Below are 18,406 nucleotides of genomic sequence, written 5' to 3'. Positions count from 1 at the left end.
TTTTGCAGAACATGTAACTTGTGTCACACATTTATTGGACAACAATGTATAATGCCAATAAGATGTTGGTGTAATAACAATCAGTCAACTCACTTTCGTACGAGCTCTCTCTGCACGAAGTTAATAGTACATTAGGCTTATCAGTTTGCGGTTTGATATTTTTCGAACCTTAATTGATGAGTTTTTGTTTTTATTTTGTTATATTTTTCTGAATACTTTTTTATAACCAAGACTTTGGTGTCAGTTACAGAATACAGTTCTGTTTATGAAACTGATTAATATTAAGTGGTGCATGGTTGGCAGTTCAGCAGTTCAGCCATTAAACCATGTAGGCAGTCAAATAAAACCTATTAAACATTACTTTTAGCAATCTTATGATAACAAATAATCCCTTTGTTTACATAGCCTGACAATATATTGAATTACTTCTTCCTGCTATAATTACATTTATATTAGTGATTCATAGGTTTTCGCATTTTATTTGAGGGGGCCCAAATTTTTATTTTGGCAGTTGGGTCCGTATCACATTTGTTATGCTCTTGGGGAAGTGGTAACATCGCCGGTGAAATACTACCGGTAATACTTCAGTAGTTTCTTTACTTTCGTTGACATAAGAATGATCCCATATGACAGAACTTGAAAATGAAAAGTGACATCGTTGTTCTTTCTGTTATTTGTTCTAGCTCTTTAAATCGCTCCTCGTATTGTGCCTTAATGTGAGGCAAACTTTCTGGGCCCATTCTCACGCCCCACTTCTATATGCCGGAAATAATGTTGCACGATAAACATCTCCTCCTTCATTGTGAGAACAATAACTGTAGAAATCAACACAGCAATGATTTGCCGATATGACAAACTATTACATACAATAAATACTTTGTTGCTAAGGAAATGTGGACATCAGGTCAGCAGTAATTTTAGTGGCATTTATTTTGCCGTGTATGACCGCCATTCAAAAAGAAACAAGCCCGAGGCTATAAAATTAAAACAAGCACTCTTCAGCCACTTGTCACACTGTGACACAAGGTGGTGAATGGCTATCGTAAAATTCCTGAGGCTGCCATGTGAACCAGTTCTGAATGTACTGTTTGACATCGTCCAAGGTGAATCGTTCGCCTCTTTTTTAGCTCACCAAAAATGGTATAGTCACAGGGAGACAGATCCGGTCTGTATGGAGAGTGACTGATGACCTCCCATTTGAATGTCTGCAAGAGCTCCTTGACTGTGTTTCCTGTATGAGACCTTGCATTGTCGTGGAGCAGAATGATTCCTCCAGTGAGCTATGTTGATCGTTTCGCGAAGGACAGTGGAGGTTTATCAATATCACTGCACATTTATCGTCCCATGCTGCAGGAAGTCCATAAGGGAGCCCTTTTAATCAAAGAAGAAGCTGAGCATAGCCTTTCCCGCACTTGAATTTATAGGGTGGTGGCAAACCTGCATGTTTCCACTGGAGACTTTGTTGCTCTGAATCGGGTTCGAAGTGATGACACCATGCCTCATCTCCAGCGACCACCTGAGACATGAACTCATTCCCTTCCTTGGTATAGTGCAGCCGATGTTCAAGAGAGTGTCCAATTCAACATTCTTCCTGTGATGTTTGAAGACTGAGAGGCACCCATTGGGTGCACTTTTTGCGAAATTTCAATCTGTCCTTAATAATGGCGTGAACAATTCTGACGCTCACTCCGACCTCTGCAACAACAACTGCTTGTAACTCACCGGTCTTGCATAATGAAGGCATCCACCTGCTGGACAATGACATCCATAATGCGGTGTGGATTTCCAGACCATGCATCATCAGCAAACAACATCTGTCCTTTCCTGAATCGCTTACGCCATGCTTTGACACTTACAATTGACATGCAGAGCTCTCCGTAAACTTGTGCCATTCTTCGATGTATTTCAGTTCCCCACACTCTTTCCGCTGTCAGGAAATGCACTACGCCCATTTGGTCTTCATTTGAGCCTCCAGTTCACTGTTTTCAGCACGACTGAATGCAGTGGACGGTCGATTCGTGCACCTGCTAGCTCTATCATCATGTGGGTGTGCGACCGTGTCCCTCTAGCGGTGAGTTTGGGACCTCAGCACTCTTATAGGGACCAAACCTTCCTCCCCAGGTAATGACATTACGATCCTTTCAGCGGTTTTCATTGTATAGCCTCTGGCTCGTTTCTTTTTGAACCAAAGTTATCCACGGGATGATTTTGAATAGTGGCAACAATGCCGTAGCACTGCCAGGAATCGGAGCCTACCCTCCCTCTCAGCAAATGAACACACCCTTGCTATTTAAAGCTAGATACTTCATAATTGTTCCGTATTGAACTAAGAATCACAATGTTAAAAAGGAAGTTACCAAGTTCCACCTATTTAATACACTGATATAAAGTTGCACAAACTTACGTTACAACATGTTTAATATGGCAGCCGATGGAAAAGAGTAGGGCATAAGGTGTACAATTATCAACATACATAACATACTTTTATTGCTAGTTTTAAGAAAATAGAGATTTAATTTGTGTGCGATACATTGTTTAAGAAATTTTATATCTTTGCCCAGTTTTGCGATTTTCACTTTTAGGCCCATGTAATGATAGGCCTTAGATTTCGTTTGGTAAGCATCACCATTTAAAGTTGGAAACTTCATACTTGTGTGTTGATAATTGCATACCTTTTGCCCTACTCTTTCAATCAGCTGCCGAATTAAACATGTTGTAACATAAGTTTGTGCAACTTCATATCAGTGTACTGAATAGGTGGAACCTCTTAACTCTCTTTTTAACAATGTGACACCCTTGCCAGTTGTGACCGATCGGTAGCAGAATAGAGTCACAATGTTTTTGAAGCAAGAGCAGCGGAACTGGACAAAAATTGATTTTGCCAGAGGTAACAATGCATGACAGTGACCCCAAGGGCTGCAAGAGGCTTGCAGTACATAAGTATTATCTTGCCAAATAGTAGCAAGGAACCAGCCTTCAGAGAAGAACGCAAAAATGTGTCAGAACTGCCTCGGTCTGCTAATCCACTAGTAAGTGACGACGACGTGTGGAATATGTATGAAGTAGTGGAAATGGATTGGAACTCCAAAATTTGTGAGTCACCTGAATATTCCTGGCTGGCTCCTTTTGAGTGCACTTCACATCTTGCAGAATACCCTGAAAATGAATTGCCTCAAGCTGGGTTCAATACAGTTTACGGAAATGCAGAAATGGCTACGATATGGCACTGTATTGCCCCCTTTATTGCTGAGCTAAGCCCAGCCAGTGAGCGAGAGATACCGGGGTGGACCATTCGTTCATGGCTTTCCATTTTTAGAGGCATTTAAGGGAAAAAGGGGTGACACCAAGCAAAAAGGAAAAAATTAACAACACACTTACATTTATTGACATAAGTATCAATGTACAACAAAATATCCTTGCTGAGATTAAATACAATGCTCTTTCATGATGTCTGGTCTTCCTGTAGCAATTAACAATCAATCAAACATAATCCTTGTCCTTCCGCTCTATGGTTAAATTCTGGAATGAAAATTAACAAAAGATTAGGCCTTCAGTGCCATCAAAAATTAACATATTTTTTAAAGGAAAGTATCCTAAGGCTTCAATAATGATTTACACCAAATTAGTAGGCAGCTATCTCGCTTATTATTTCATAATAAAATTCATTTTCCCTTAGTTTATTGCAATCTCAACACGTGGTCACTGTTAAATACTGATGAATTTCATTAACTAAGGTATGTACCATCCATTAATAACACCAGTAGAAATTCTGATGGAAAATCTGAGTTGACTCCAAGATTGTAATTGATTAATTATTATTAATTTCCAACCCTATCTGTGTAGCATTTACTTCTATCATCACACGATCGTGTTTACAAATAATTCTCACTGTAATTATGACGCAGATTTTGCCAGTTAATTAAGTAACCAATTAATTATCATCATCGTTGCTCGTTATCTCCTAGGTTCAAGCTAATTATGCCATTTGTGGACATTATATTTATACTTGCATGGCATTTAAAGTTTCAAATCAGTTTGAAAATATTTTGGAAATTTTAATATAAATGCACTGAAAAATTTCTCATAACCACGTGTGAGTTAGTTAAGGATTAATTTATAAATTGCTTGCCTTTGCTGGAAATGAACTAGACAATCTTTCGTCTAACTCTTTGGTAAGTGCAAATTAAATCCTAGCCTGGTCTTACTCAACGTTATTGTTAGCAAATTGTTCCTTAAAGTACGCTAAACAAGTCATCATGGTGGCAAATCAACGTTGAAAATAATCTGTGCTGTCGCGATGAATGCAGGACCAGATTAAAATACATTGAATAATTGAAAACATGAAAAAATATTCCTAATTAGAACACAGACACTCACATCATATTCACACAGGATAACACGTATTTCATGTACACAATATTTACAACGAATCCTGCCATTATGAATTAGTTAATTATTTTTAGCATGGTCGCGTCAATAATATCCGGAGGATGAACTCATATCTGGTAATATTCTTAATCCAATTAGAGACTAGTGATCGAACTAGTGGTATCACTTGAAATGAAATACTCATTAAACAGCAACGGAGATCCATCTAAATTTCTGAGATTAACTTGAAAATTCTAATAGAATTACATAATTATCACCATCACATGGGTTACAAGTCGTAAGTGCAGCGTTCATGAGCCTTAATCACATTATTATTACTCCCTATTCATGAAGTGTATTCAACGTGTGCTGCATTTTATTTTATTTCACACTGTGCTCCCAAAGACACAAGCAACAAATCATTCAATAATAAATTATTCAATTAATATCCCGCAGGACTGCCAATATTCTAGGTACATCATGAACTGAGCACATTAAATATCACATATAATGAATCTAACACAATTTATAGCCCACGACCATTTAATTACATTCTTAACCCGGTCTTCTACTTAAATTTATTATTATTTTAGTGATTATTACATCTATCAGTCCTTCTGAAATGTCGTGAAATTAGATGACTCGATCCCAAACAATTACAAGTGAACTTAGATGACACTAAATTTGACCCTATCTCACAAAAATTACATACAACTCCAATCAAGATATTTCCAACATCACATGTAGGCAATTGAAATTTATCGTGTGGTCAGCGATTTTTAAATACATCTAAATCCTACATATGAGAACTCATTCAAAGACAGACTACAACAGCTAGTCTAATAGATTTCAAATTTCAGTCACACACATGTAACTTAACTACCATGACACCTCAAGAAATGAAAATGAAAATAACTCAATCTACTACAAAAACTGATAGAACTACGATTTGGGGAAGAAAGATCATCTAGTTTTACAGTGATGAGAAGATATCAAACATTTAAAATGGTACTCAAGTTTAGCTGAAGTTTGATTCCAGGTTGAGATTTGTCATTGCGGCATTTTCCCGTCAGTCACCTTCAGCAGCCAGAAATGCCTTAAATGCTTAGCAGGTCATGGAGACACGGCAGTAGACGTCCCATGATGAAATTATGCTGCACGTTGTAGAGGAAGAATCCGCCTTGAAGTACTGGTCGATTCGCTGGGATGAGTTTCACCATGTGCCAGTAATGTAAGCTGTAACTAATGCAAGAGATATTAGAATGTGCACACACATGTTGGAAAATTTAATGTTCTCGTGGAGAGATAAACTTAACTTGGCTCACTAATGTTGAAGTTCACTCCATAAGACTTTATAGTAAAAACTGCACTAAATTAGCAGAGTGGATGTCTGCCTGCACGGCTTAATTCATTTTCCACGTGGTCCCGATGAATATCGTCACCAGCAGAGTCACAGAGTAGATCAGAGTAGAATAGAGATTCATCAGATCAGATCAGAGTAGAGTAGAGATTGATTTAATGTGAACATGACGTTTTATACTTTTCGCTCGGGGGGTGTGCTTTTCTTAGAGACGATCATTGGTTCACGGGGTCTCTTGTAATTGGTCGTGACTGTTTCTAGAAGCTTGCCTGCTCGCAGTGCAGGTCGGCATGCGCGTGCCTCGAATGGGGACGCTGGCTTGTCACGTGATTTACCCTGCACTCAATCGAACATGGATCAATTCATTGTCCCTCTGAATGACAGAAAAACTAGTTTGGTGCGCGCACACAGCTTTCCAAATGATGAATAGAACTCGGGGCGAACAATAAAACATTTAATGTCGACCTGTCGTAAATAATACAATGCTAGCCAAATTTGAAGGGGACATCATGTACTCGCTTGCAGCGCTATGAGACCTGGGCCAGATCGTATGAACCAAAACTGATTACGACAATAAATAGAGAGGCATCATTACGGGTCCCCATGAAGAAGAGTTCGGCAGACCCGCACCATCGATTAAGTTATGGTATTATTGCTTATGACTGGGATTGTGTTATCATAAAACAAAGTTCCCCAAGGCACACCATTGATGTGGAGTACTAGTCGTTTCAACAAAACAATCTGCCAGAAGCCCTGAGAAGGAAACAACACTTTAGGCATAACTCAGTCATGACTCTGCAGGAGAAAACATGGACGAATGCAGCAGGAGCAATGCCATATTTGTTCAATCGCTGGTGCTTGGAAGTGCTCAACCATCCTCCATACTCGCTGGATATACATCCCTGCGATTTGCACTTAATCCATGAAAAGAAGGAACCATTGCGTGGGATTCGCTTGCAAAATGTTGGAGATGTTATGTAGGCAATTGATGGCGCTCTTCGCGCTACCCAGAGAGTAGGCAGGCAGGTTCAACGGGATCCAAAGTCTCCCGCATCGGTGGGAAAACTTACATCACTTTGGACCAGATAGTTGCCGAACGACGTACCATATTTGTTGCCCAACGAAACAAATATGCCAGAATTTTTGGGACTAAAATTGGCCCAATGAGAATCAGAAATAATAATTTAATTAACACTAGAATACTACCATATGTAAAATTAATGGTGTGCGCCATATAACTGTGCACTGCTCCTTCTCGTGTTATCCCCACCAGGCCACATTCTTGGTTTCTCTTATGCAGATAGCATTCTCATTGTCCATGGCATAAATAATAGCATTGCAACAAAACAACAAATGGTGCAAAGAAATGCAATTGTAGTCCTTGATCTCCAAAAAAAAAAAGAAAAGAAAAGAAAAAAATGAGGGAACTCCTTACTTCAAGCTTGGCAGAAGACTACTCTTCGATTGGTAGTGAAGTTGGGATCTCCAGTGAACAACTGCTTCAGCCAGATGGACTTGAATATTTTTTCTTTTTATGCACTGCCAAACACACATTCTTAAAAGGGCCGATGACCTAGATGTCAGGCTCAACAACACCGAGCTCAATAGCTGCAGTCGCTTAAGTGCGGCTAGTATCCAGTAATCGGGAGATGGGGGTTTGAACCCCACTGTCGGCAGCCCTGAAGATGGTTTTCCATGGTTTCCCATTTTCACACCAGGCAAATGCTGTTGCTGTACCTTAATTAAGGCCACGGCCGCCTCCTTCCCATTCCTAGGCTTTTCCTATCCCATCATCGCCATAAGACATATCTGTGTCGGTGCGACGTAAAGCAAATAGCAAAAACAATAAAAAATAAAAATAAACAACAACAATCATACCGAGAAGGTAGCTGTGATGTTTGGGTCACGTACCTATCAGCACATACGTCTTATGGTGATGATGGGATGGGAGAGGACGAGTACGAAGAAAGTGGCCGTTGCCTTAATTACAGTATAGTTCCAGCATTTGCCTGGTGTGAAAATGTGAAATGTAAGCCATCTTCAGGGCTGCCGACAGTGGGATTCTCAACCATCTCTCAAATGCAACCTCAGAGCTACGTGACCCTAACTGCACAGCCAAATCACTCGATATCTGGATTCTTTAAAAGACTATCAAAAGTCATTAAATAGGCAATTATTATCAAGATAGGCAGTCCGACTCGTTGGCTGAACGGTCAGCGTACTGGCCTTCGGTTTAGAGGGTCCCGGGTTCGATTCCCGGCCGGGTCGGGGATTTTAACCTTAATTGGTTCATTCCAATGGCACGGGGGCTGGGTGTATGTCATCACCATTTCATCCTCATCACGACGCGCAGGTCACCTACGGGTGTCAAATAGAAAGACCTGCACCTGGCGAGCCAAACCCGTCCTGGGATATCCCGGCACTAAAAGCCATACGACATTTCATTTTTCATCAAGATAGGCACAAAATGCTGAAATAGGCATTAATTGGCACAATAAATCCAAAAAATTCTTGCAAAGAAGAGCCTAAGTTTCCGTATACAGGAATAAAATAGGCAAAATCTCATTCCTATTCATAACGTACTGTTAACTGGAATTTATTTCATAAAATATCCTGCAAGCAATAGTCCACTGGATTAAGGTAGAGGGTTCCCAGTGACAGTGATCAACTCTGGCACAATTTTCCCAGCCTAGATATGGACTTCGCCCAGTAGATGGGTGTCCTGCTGAAATATCCAATGCTTACCTGCGAACAAGGTGGTGGCCAACAGCTTCAAAACCTTTTCTGGGAAGTCTGTTTGGCAGTCGGTGGCATCTGCAGGTAACTCTGTAGTCGAGTATTCAATGAAAAGAGAGCACGTACATCCAGTGTGTGTGTGTGTTTATTTCCCTAACTATATCATTCGAATGCAGTTTCATGACAGAGGCCCCACTGTCACCTAGAGGAGGTGTTCACATTAGTTGAAAGGTACAGGTGCCACAATTCAAAGGAGTCTGGATGGAGTGTGGTGTTCACAAGTCATGGCTGTTCCGAGTGAACTGTGGTAGGCAACGGGATGCAGTTGTTGAACGAGAACACTAGCACTTCTACTGCTCCAAGAAGGTTACATGCACAGGCACAATACATTATGACAATGCTAAGGGTTGCTCAGAATACAATTTCATAGTGAAGTAAAAGAGCCCGTACATGAATAATAGTTTTGTCAATGTGTTGTGTAAAAAACATGAACCCCAAACAGATAATTTTCCTAGGTAAGTTGCTCGACTAGTTCATGTTGTTCTTTGTCCGCCTCTATAAAGTGTCTGGCAGTTAAGAATCCATGATGCTCAATGAACTTTTAATACCACTGCAATATGAGTGTACTTGAAAAAGAAAAACAAAAGAGATGGACTAAAGATTGGTTGAGAAGGCACATGACACATGGACATAAAGATATGTTGAGAGAACTTTCTGTACAGCTAATAGACTACAATAATTTGAGGATGTACAAGGAGGAATCATTCAACCAATTAGTGAACCAGATCTTGCCCTTCTTATGCAAGCAAAACATTGTGCATGAGGAAGGCAAATCTGCTCATGAACACCATTATTTGAGAATGGGAGATAACTTAGTCTGAAGTCGACTGTACTACCTGCAACTGTCTGACCGAGGGTCAGGCGGCCAGTACCAAACCTGGCAAACTAGGGAAGAACCAACAGCTACGGGTGGATGAGCTCTCCCTTAGTAGGTTTGATGAAGCCTTTTTGTAGGAAATGACACATAAATTTATCATAGTTCAGGGCACTCTCTTGCCCTTGGGGCAGAAAACTTCCGCTAAAGGCAGATGAACCATATTTGGTCAACGACGGACCAGGTGTAAGGGCAGTACGTCCCCCCTCGGCTGGAATGGCGGACGAAGGCTGCAGTGACTAGTAACCCTTCAATTGTCTTTCATCTGCTTGCCACTGAAAACAGTTCCTAAGTCATCAAGTACAATGCGTTTGTTGAAGTACAGCAACACTTTCACTCTAAAAGAACCTCATGCACAGCAGTCTTCCAACAACAAATTGACTCTTCCAAAAGTCCTGCGGCAATCAGGAAGTTGCGACGGGGGTAGGATCGTGATGTCTGGAAGTCTCTAGTGATAACTTGGCGTGTAGGTGGTAGATATCGGTCGTCTTCATTAGGATTGTGGCTGTAGAGCAATTCGGTTGCTGCATCTATGACTGAGCAGTCCTATTTAGGGTCCAGTCTGCTCACCTCTCATGGGGAAGGGGCTAGAAAAGGTGCTCTAAATATAATCAGCCATTTCTAGTACCGATTGGATAGCCGCATCCAATGGTATCACCTCAATGCCATTGAACAACAAAGAAATATTTTGTTACATGGAATGTAAGAACACTTAATGATGACACTTCAAATGAGAGACCCGAAAGGAGAACAACCCTTGTGTGTAGAGAGTTATGAAGATATAATTTCAACATAGCAGCACTCCAGGAGACCCAACTTGCTAAAGAAGGTCAGTTGAATGAAAACAGTGCAGGATACACTTTCTTCTGGAAGGGTAAACCTACCAATGAACACCGAATACATGAAGTAGGCTTTGCCATCAAGAGTAAGCTTCTCAGAGACCTGCTGAAGCTTCCAACTGGGCATAATGAATGCATCATTACATTAAGACTTTGATTAAATGGCAACCAGCATGCCACAATAATTTGCACATATGCCCCCACATTAGACTCTAATGAGGACATAAAAGAAACATTCTATTTAGATCTGGATGACATCCTATCAAACATCAATCGCCTAGACAAAATCATCCTGCTTGGCGATTTTAATGTCGGAGTAGGAAAGGACCACAAAGTATGGAATGGTGTCACTGGCCAGGAGGGAGTTGGCAGTGAAAACTCCAGTGGTATTAGAATCATCTCAAAATGTGCTGAACATGGACTGATAATCACCAACACCTTCTTTTGCCAAAAGGATCACTTCAAAACATCATTGCAGCATCCTAGTTCGAAACACCGGCACCTCATTGACTATGTAATCGTCCGCTAGCAAGATCTACGCGATGTTCTCATCACCAAAGCAATGACGGGAGCTGATGACTGTTGGACAAATCACCAACTTATTACATCAGTGATGCTTTTGTCACTGTCCACCCAGAGGAGGAAACAACAGGAGAGCTTCAGGCATACTTTTGACACCGATAAGTTTGACAATACAGAAATTACGTCAAAATTCAGAGAGCTCCTTCATCGATCTTTGCCAAAAGAATATCAGCCTGAAATAATGCAACACTGGGAGAATCTGAAGACCACTATTCAAGATTCTTGCAAAGAAATATTAGGATATAAGGCCAGAAAACATCAGGACTGGTTTGATGAAAATGATAAAGAAACTGAAGCATTGATCTGAGAGAAGAGAAATGCCTTGCAAGCACGGCGAAGGGACATGAACTCCCACTCTAAGAAACAAGCCGTAAGTATTGCCAAAGCAAAACCCGTGAGCCCAAGAATGCATGGTGGACAGCAAAGGCAAAAGAGTTTCAATATCTAGTAGATAAAGATTCATGACAATTCTTCCAAGCGACAAAAGCAGTTTATGGTCCCACCACCTTTGGGAGGAATCCCCTTTGGTCCAGTGATAACAGTACACATTTTAAAGATCAATACTCCATGATGAATAGGTGGAAAGAGCATTTTGAAGACCTCTTGAACCAGGAATCGATTATTGATGAACAGGTGTATGATGAATTAAGCCCGCCTGGTGGCCATGATCGTTAAGGCGCTGAAGTCTAAAAACGGTCTAACACCGAGGTTAGCCGGTTCGAGTCCCGTTGGTCGAAAAAAATTTCACCATCAGAATGTTGGCCGGCAGGGTAGGGGAGGTGGTGGTATACAATTTCTAATCACTAGATTGCGTGCCAAAAGCCTGGATTAAATTCCAAACCTCTCCGCAGTGCTCATATGGAGTGAGGGCATATGACGCTGTTGATGGTGATTCGTCCGTCGGATGGGGACGTTAAGCCTTGAGCAGACCCCTTGGTGCTATTCGACAGGAGTAGGCTATGTGCCGGCACCGTGTTTCACCCTCTCCCTACTATCATATATCACGTCATTCATTTCATCTCTCATTAACTCCTCTGATGAGGTTGACGTCAGGAAGGGCATCCGGTCATAAAAACCGCCACGACAAAATTCATCTCACCTCATACCCGACCCCGTAGGGAAACGGGACAAGGGTTGGACAAACAACAGGTGTATGATGAATTAAACCAAGCTCCCATCAATGAAGAGCTTGGCTCCCTGCCAACACTAGATGAAGTTAAGCATGGTGTCAAGCAAGCAAAGCATCATAAAGCCAGTGGTATACCAGTGGAAGCTCTCAAAGAAGGAGGTGAGGAATGAATAAGATACATACATGAACTGATCTTGTCTGTCATGCTGTACGGTCGTGCTCGTATAGTGTCTTAACACTGACATTATACTGGGATTCTTTCACCATGGTCTCTATGCTGTGTGTATGTATGTTTGGTGTATTTGTGTGATTATCCATCTCTCACAGGTGCTAGTTTAGCTCCACAGTTACTCCTTTATTTACATTTGCTCTGTGCTCTAATTGCCTGATTAGTCGTTTATTTTAAATAATTTTCCTTTCTGCTTAGATGGGTCATTTTTAGTAATGCTTGTTGGTTGCAGTAACTATGGTAACCTCTCGTCCTCCTTGCATTAGTTTGGTGTTATCTACTGGTTTTGCCCTTGACTTTGAAATGATGATGGCTCATATTTAGCATTACCGTAGAGAGATAATCATATATATGCCCCATATATATTTGAATATTGAGCAACACTGTGGGTTCGTTAAATTGGAAAGCTTTGTGAGAGAGGCGAGTAGCCAACGGTTTCATTTTGGATCGCGCGGAGTTAGAGGACAGTCAGTAGCAAGCTTTGAAATCGTGAGTAATTTGAAAGCTTGAACAAGTCTGCAGAGAGTGTCGCAGTATTGCCTGATAAGCAGCGTGCTCAAAGTAACCCAATCGCGGGATAGAAGGCTTGGTTGACGGTCATTGTGCAACCCAAGACAAATTTTTCCACACTACCAACTTCATCCATCGCAGTGCTGACCTACTATTATCTTATGGAAGAAATCTGTTATTTAACCTATGCTTCAGTTTTGATATGAATACTGACTTGTAGTTGATTTTACAGACACATATCTGTTCGTATTTTGGCTACTTTAAATCAATGTACTGAATTGCTCTTTTCCAACTGTCGTGCGCTTCGTCTTCAGAAAGCGGTCAATCCCAAGCCATAGTCCCCTGGGGAACCCCCTCTTTTGAATAAGCCAAGTGAATCTATAACGCCACAAGCAGCAGGGGAAGTGTCCATGTTAGTCGGGACTCCAGTGTTCTTTGTCTGTTATACATTTCAACAGTAACGCTATTACTAATATAGTTTTGAGAACCGAATGTAATGAACAGTGAAGCTATTTGAGAACTCTCTTAAAATGCACAATCCTGCTGCGAATTAAGACCGATAAATCCGGGAGTGAACAGTATGTTATTGTGGCAGGTACCTCTGCCCATATGACGAAATAGAGTAATGCCAAGTGCACGAGGCACAGTGTACGTTGCAAATTTGGGACGGTAAAGGCTCAAACCTCCATGACTCTCGTGGACTGATTTAACAGTGGTTATATGCAAACATTTATCGGGTTGCGTATCGCGATCACAGGAGTCGTGTGTGTGCGCTCGACACGATTATTTCACTGTATATGGTCAATATACGAACTATTCCGTTAAATATTAACTGTGAACGAAGGTCAATATTCTATTTGTTTAATTATTTGTATAGAGTGATATTTGCGTATGTAAGTGAAAAGGTATTAACTATTCATTCTAGGAGTGTTATCTACAAGGACTACGATGGCATCATCCTGTGCTGATCCAGTGTTATGATAGGAGCGTAAATCTACAGCCACAGCAGTCATGTGACTGGCATGGAATCCAAGATTGACAAAGGTAAGTGAAATGCTAATAATATAAGCATGTTCTTAGAAGTCAGCTTAGTTTCATCCTATGTAGATTTTAAGTTTACATTAAAAGTCAGCTCGCTAGGGCTGAGCTATGCTTTGTTTTAGGTTTTGTAACTGGTTATCCAGGGCGATTGCATGCTAATGCCCTTATTTTTCTGTGTTAGTTTAGTACTGGGAAAAGAGGATGCAATTAGGTGTAGATAGGAATGTCTTATTTCGTTTTATTTCAGGTTATTACGATATATGTATTTTAGGTGTAAAATCAGGAGGTAGCTTCTTCATTACCGATGCTATGCGCCCTTAATGCTTAGGGGGATAAGAATAGTCAAAGCAATGTAGGTTTCTTTAATTACTACACAAGAGCGCGTTTTCAAGTACATTTCGGCCGCCGGAGAAGTGTGAGGCGACGTTGAGAAGTAAGAGTGTTATTTGAGTGGAGAAGACAGACAATTTGGGAAGGAGTGTAATAAAAGTGCAAAGGAAAGGCGGAATCACCTAGAATATAATGAGGGTAATGAAGCAGGAAAATGGGCCTGTGAAAATTTCAGTGAAGGAAAAAATATGAGTTATAGCTGCTTGTTAAGAGACAGGCTTGAATACGCCTGGATATTCGGTAATACAGTAGAGATTCGAACCCATCCGCGGGTAGTTGTAATTTTTTTGACACTTTGAGTCAAGTTTACTTAATTTTATAATTTAATTTTCGAACAGTATCGATAATTTTATCATGTGCTTAGTTAAATCCATTTTACCCCAAAATTTGCTTCTTATTCACACTAAATGACACTGTTTCCCATTCATATACCGTAGGTTATTCTTAGGAAGTTAGCTTTAGTTTCAACGCTCAAGTTTTGACCGAACGTACCACAAGCTCTTCGACTTAGCCTGGCATATCTATATTTTGGATGGCGCCGTATCACGTGGGGAGATAGTCATTTTTAGCGACCCAGTACCGTGGGGGTAATTGTCATTTTGGGCACTGTTTATACCTACTCTAGATCATTATTTTGCGCTGACCGCATCTTTTGTAGGCAATTTTAGGAGTGTATTGTTCGAAATTTTGGGGAGGATGATAATTGGTACCCAATATTTAAGTTAAGAGATAATTTCAAATAGGCACATTATAGATGACAAAGTCCGATATTCTTGTTCGATACTCAGACTGAGTCATGTGATCTGGCAACTTGACGTACTAGATAATCGAGTCTACATTGCGGTAATCGATAGTACTTATGTCCGTACATGAATACGGGAGGGTGAGGTTTCCTTGGAAATCGTATATTTAGAAGAAGTTGGTTTGGTACATATTGGCATTAAAGTTAAGTTTTGTATTGTAACCAAACGAAGAAAGTCACACCAATATGAGAGGTAAAGTTAAAAACCTATCACACGTACCCTTGAAAACTTATAAGTCTTATAAGACAATAATTATTGACTAAAAATACAAATCTCAATAAAATTAATGCTAATCTCACACCCCCAATCATGACGTAGATGTGATGGCAATAAGTGTACCTAATACAAAAGTTGTAAGAGCTTTGCAGGAGTAGTGAAGATTAAAAAGGAGGACAGATAGCCGATGGTAGAAGCAGGTCAAATAAATCAGCGATTCCACTGGCAATTCGAGAACAATAAAATGATTTCTAGGTGAGGCAAGCATACGATGTGTATCCTTCAGATACATTCGACTACAGACATAGCCTAAAAATTTATGTGAAATACATTTGCATAGCCAGTGATTTTAAATTTGTTTTTATTTGGCATAAAATAGGGACACAAGTTAGTCTCAAGCTCTGATGTAAATTTGTAATTACAGGGGCATAACTGTTAAAGACTGCAGGTGTATGGACAATTGTTGTGGGAAATACCGTATAAACCTTTAATCGGAAATAATATGCAAATGTAGTTATGCATTGATGTCTAATACATAGATTTGAGTCCGAATTAGGACAGGCCTACATTTTTATTTAACATTTGGGGCTACACGAGTAATATTCTGTAAATTATTTATACACGGCTGAATATTTTTTCTTTTATCGCGATATTAAAAGCACATGATATGAGTTAGGCAGTTTCTGCATGGTGAATTTTGGAAGCCATATTGTTTGTGATTATGCAGACAGCAGAAAATAGGAATTTAAAATTAAAATTTGAAAATCTTGGTACTACATATATATACTTTTACGCCGGAAGCATGGCTGTCTTATTCGAATTGAATAAGATGGCAGTAACTTGAGCCGATCTTCTGGCTAAGATGGACTTTGCAGGGGCGGAAGCCAGGGTGCGCGAGCAAGAGTCGAAGGAGCGTATGAAGAAGATGGACCTGTCACCTGCGGAAGCTACGAGATGCAAGCAGGAACATATGGCAGAGATAAAGGACAGAATCAAATTACCAGCACTAGAGGCTGAGAAATGCGAACTCACGATCTCCGGAGACGTAGTGAAACAGATAATAGAAGGGAATGAGAAGCTTGTGGGAAGGATTGAAGTAGTTCAAAGATGTCATCAGGAGGGTATGAATCGCTTAGAGAAGCGCATTGATGAAGGAGATTCGAACCGAGGAACAGGTAGTCCAAATTCAAAAGATCCTTTAGGAGCTGATAGGGAAAGTATCAGATGGAGCCTTAAAGACAGAGAAACAACTAGTAGTTTAGATGAGGCACGCACGGAAATATGAAAGAATAGGAGAGCGATTGATCAACTCAGTGCAGAAACGGAGGAGAGATTTTCAGCCATCACCGAAGAAATCAGGTTGCCGAAGTGAAACCGAAGAATGAAGAAAAACTGGAAAGAAGACTATCTGAAAAGGAAAGGGAAAACGTAGCAAAGATGAAAACCCTGGAAGAAAAACTTTCGCTCGAGGTCGCGGATCAAATTACGGACAAGGGCGAGGAGATCAGGAAAACAATTCTGACAGATAGATTACCAGAGGTAATATATCTGAAGCATGGGCAGATTTGAGTCAAAAGAATGCTCATAATTTGACATCTACAGAAAAGGAAGTTTAATACCTGACAGACAAGATGGAGTTGCCAGATCTCAGGACAAGTAAACAAATGGACAAGTTTAAATGTTCGATTCAACAGCATAGCATGGAGAGAGAGAGAAAATAGTAATGTGGGCAGTCATAAACCTTGAAATGAAAACCAATATCTTGATCACTCAAGGGGTCCGTCACAGCTAGACTGTACATTTACGATATATTTGTACCACATGCGATTCCTAGGAGTCAACATAGAGAAAACTCAGTATTCACGCTCGATAATGCCTGAGCACATTATGCCAACATCTTTCAGAGATTCCTCCACGAGTGCCATGGGCTATGAAAGGAGTGGGCACCCAGAATTTCCGAACTGAATCAGAGTTAAGACTAGGACCACTTGCAGCAACACATCCGTGCGAGAAATTAGACATACCGGCAATCAAAGCCCTTGGAGAAGGTTCGGAAAGAGTGCGGAAGTCTGTTTCAACAGAGCGTGTGGTGCCTTGTCGGAAGCTATAAAGCTATTAACTAAGTGAGGGGCCGATAAAATTCCTAATTAACCACTTGACGTACTTTGACCGATCTCTCCGTCCTGGCTCTCAACCGTACTCCGGTACAAAGACCGATCTCTCCGTCCGCGCGTAGTGTTTATTTCCGGACCCGCTCCAAGTCGGTTTCCTTTGTGAAAGGATTTGATATTAGTAAGGTAACCTCTTGACAGGTGGAATCACAGTTTTATTCCATTGATGTATTTGATAAACACTTCTGTACAGTTATTCCGCAGAAAGAATAACCTGTATCTTAGCAACCTCACCGTAAGCGAAGTAAGTTGAGAGACGAAGCGATTTTGTGGGAATTTTTAGAAGAAAATAACATTGATATAGAAATAAGCGATGAAGAATTTAGTGGATATGGAAAGTAGTTCGTGTGATAGAAACTTTAGCGCTGCTAGGGGTGTACACAGTGCTGTTTTGCCGTCAAATATGTCACTGAATTTTAGGCCTACAACTGATGCCACACCAGCGGCTTCTAATCATATTTTACACAATAGGGAATGGAACTGGGAGCACGTAAGTTATACTCTAGAGTATCATTCATGCATCGCAACTGGTGAAGGTGTTTTCCAAAGGCACCTACGACAATGCCCGAAGGAACTTCAAGTTATGAACGAATTTTTAACAGCAGACTTTTTGGGAACATCTAACTAATGAGGTAAATGCTTACGCAAGTAAATGTCTTGTATCGGCTGCCGAGGATATAAATAGGGTAATGTCATATGGAAAGGAACACTGGTTTCCTGTATCTGTGGATGAAATGAAGGCCAGATTACCTTGAAGTGGTAATGTACAGTATGATGGAAAAAAAGACGTCCAGACCCAATCTTGTTGTTGACTACAACCGTAGAAAGGGTGGTATTGATTTACATGACCAGAGAGTCGCATCATTCCCCTTGACGAGGAAGTATGTAAAAGGATATAAAAATATACTTCTACATGCTAGACATGACACTTCTGAATTTCAACATCATTCATCACCTCCTCAACTCTGACAAGAAGCGAGTAGGCTTTACCAGCTTCCAGATCAATTAGGCCGAACAGCTGTTGGCAAGTGTGACCTTGCCTGACTATCGAAAATAAGGCACCCAAGCCTTGGGGATGCACCAGTGAGACTTCAAAGG

The 18,406-nt window shown here is 40.6% G+C and overlaps 1 protein-coding gene across 5 annotated transcripts in view; it reads left to right on the top strand.

Annotated features, from left to right (window-relative positions):
• The window catches only part of LOC137503128 (uncharacterized), a 247,963-nt gene that overhangs the window by 31,466 nt on the left and 198,091 nt on the right, over window positions 1-18,406 (top strand). For all 5 annotated transcript variants that reach the window (XM_068230598.1, XM_068230601.1, XM_068230602.1 and 2 more), the window contains exon 2: window positions 13,613-13,731. In XM_068230598.1, coding sequence (XP_068086699.1) covers window positions 13,710-13,731 — 22 coding nt within the window. In that variant the 5' untranslated portion in view covers window positions 13,613-13,709. The remainder of the gene's footprint in view (window positions 1-13,612; window positions 13,732-18,406) is intronic.

Source organism: Anabrus simplex, chromosome X, assembly GCF_040414725.1.
Source record: "Anabrus simplex isolate iqAnaSimp1 chromosome X, ASM4041472v1, whole genome shotgun sequence".
Lineage (NCBI taxonomy): Eukaryota > Metazoa > Arthropoda > Insecta > Orthoptera > Tettigoniidae > Anabrus > Anabrus simplex.
Note: the sequence above shows the minus strand (reverse complement) of the source record. Positions and strands in the feature narration are given on the sequence as shown.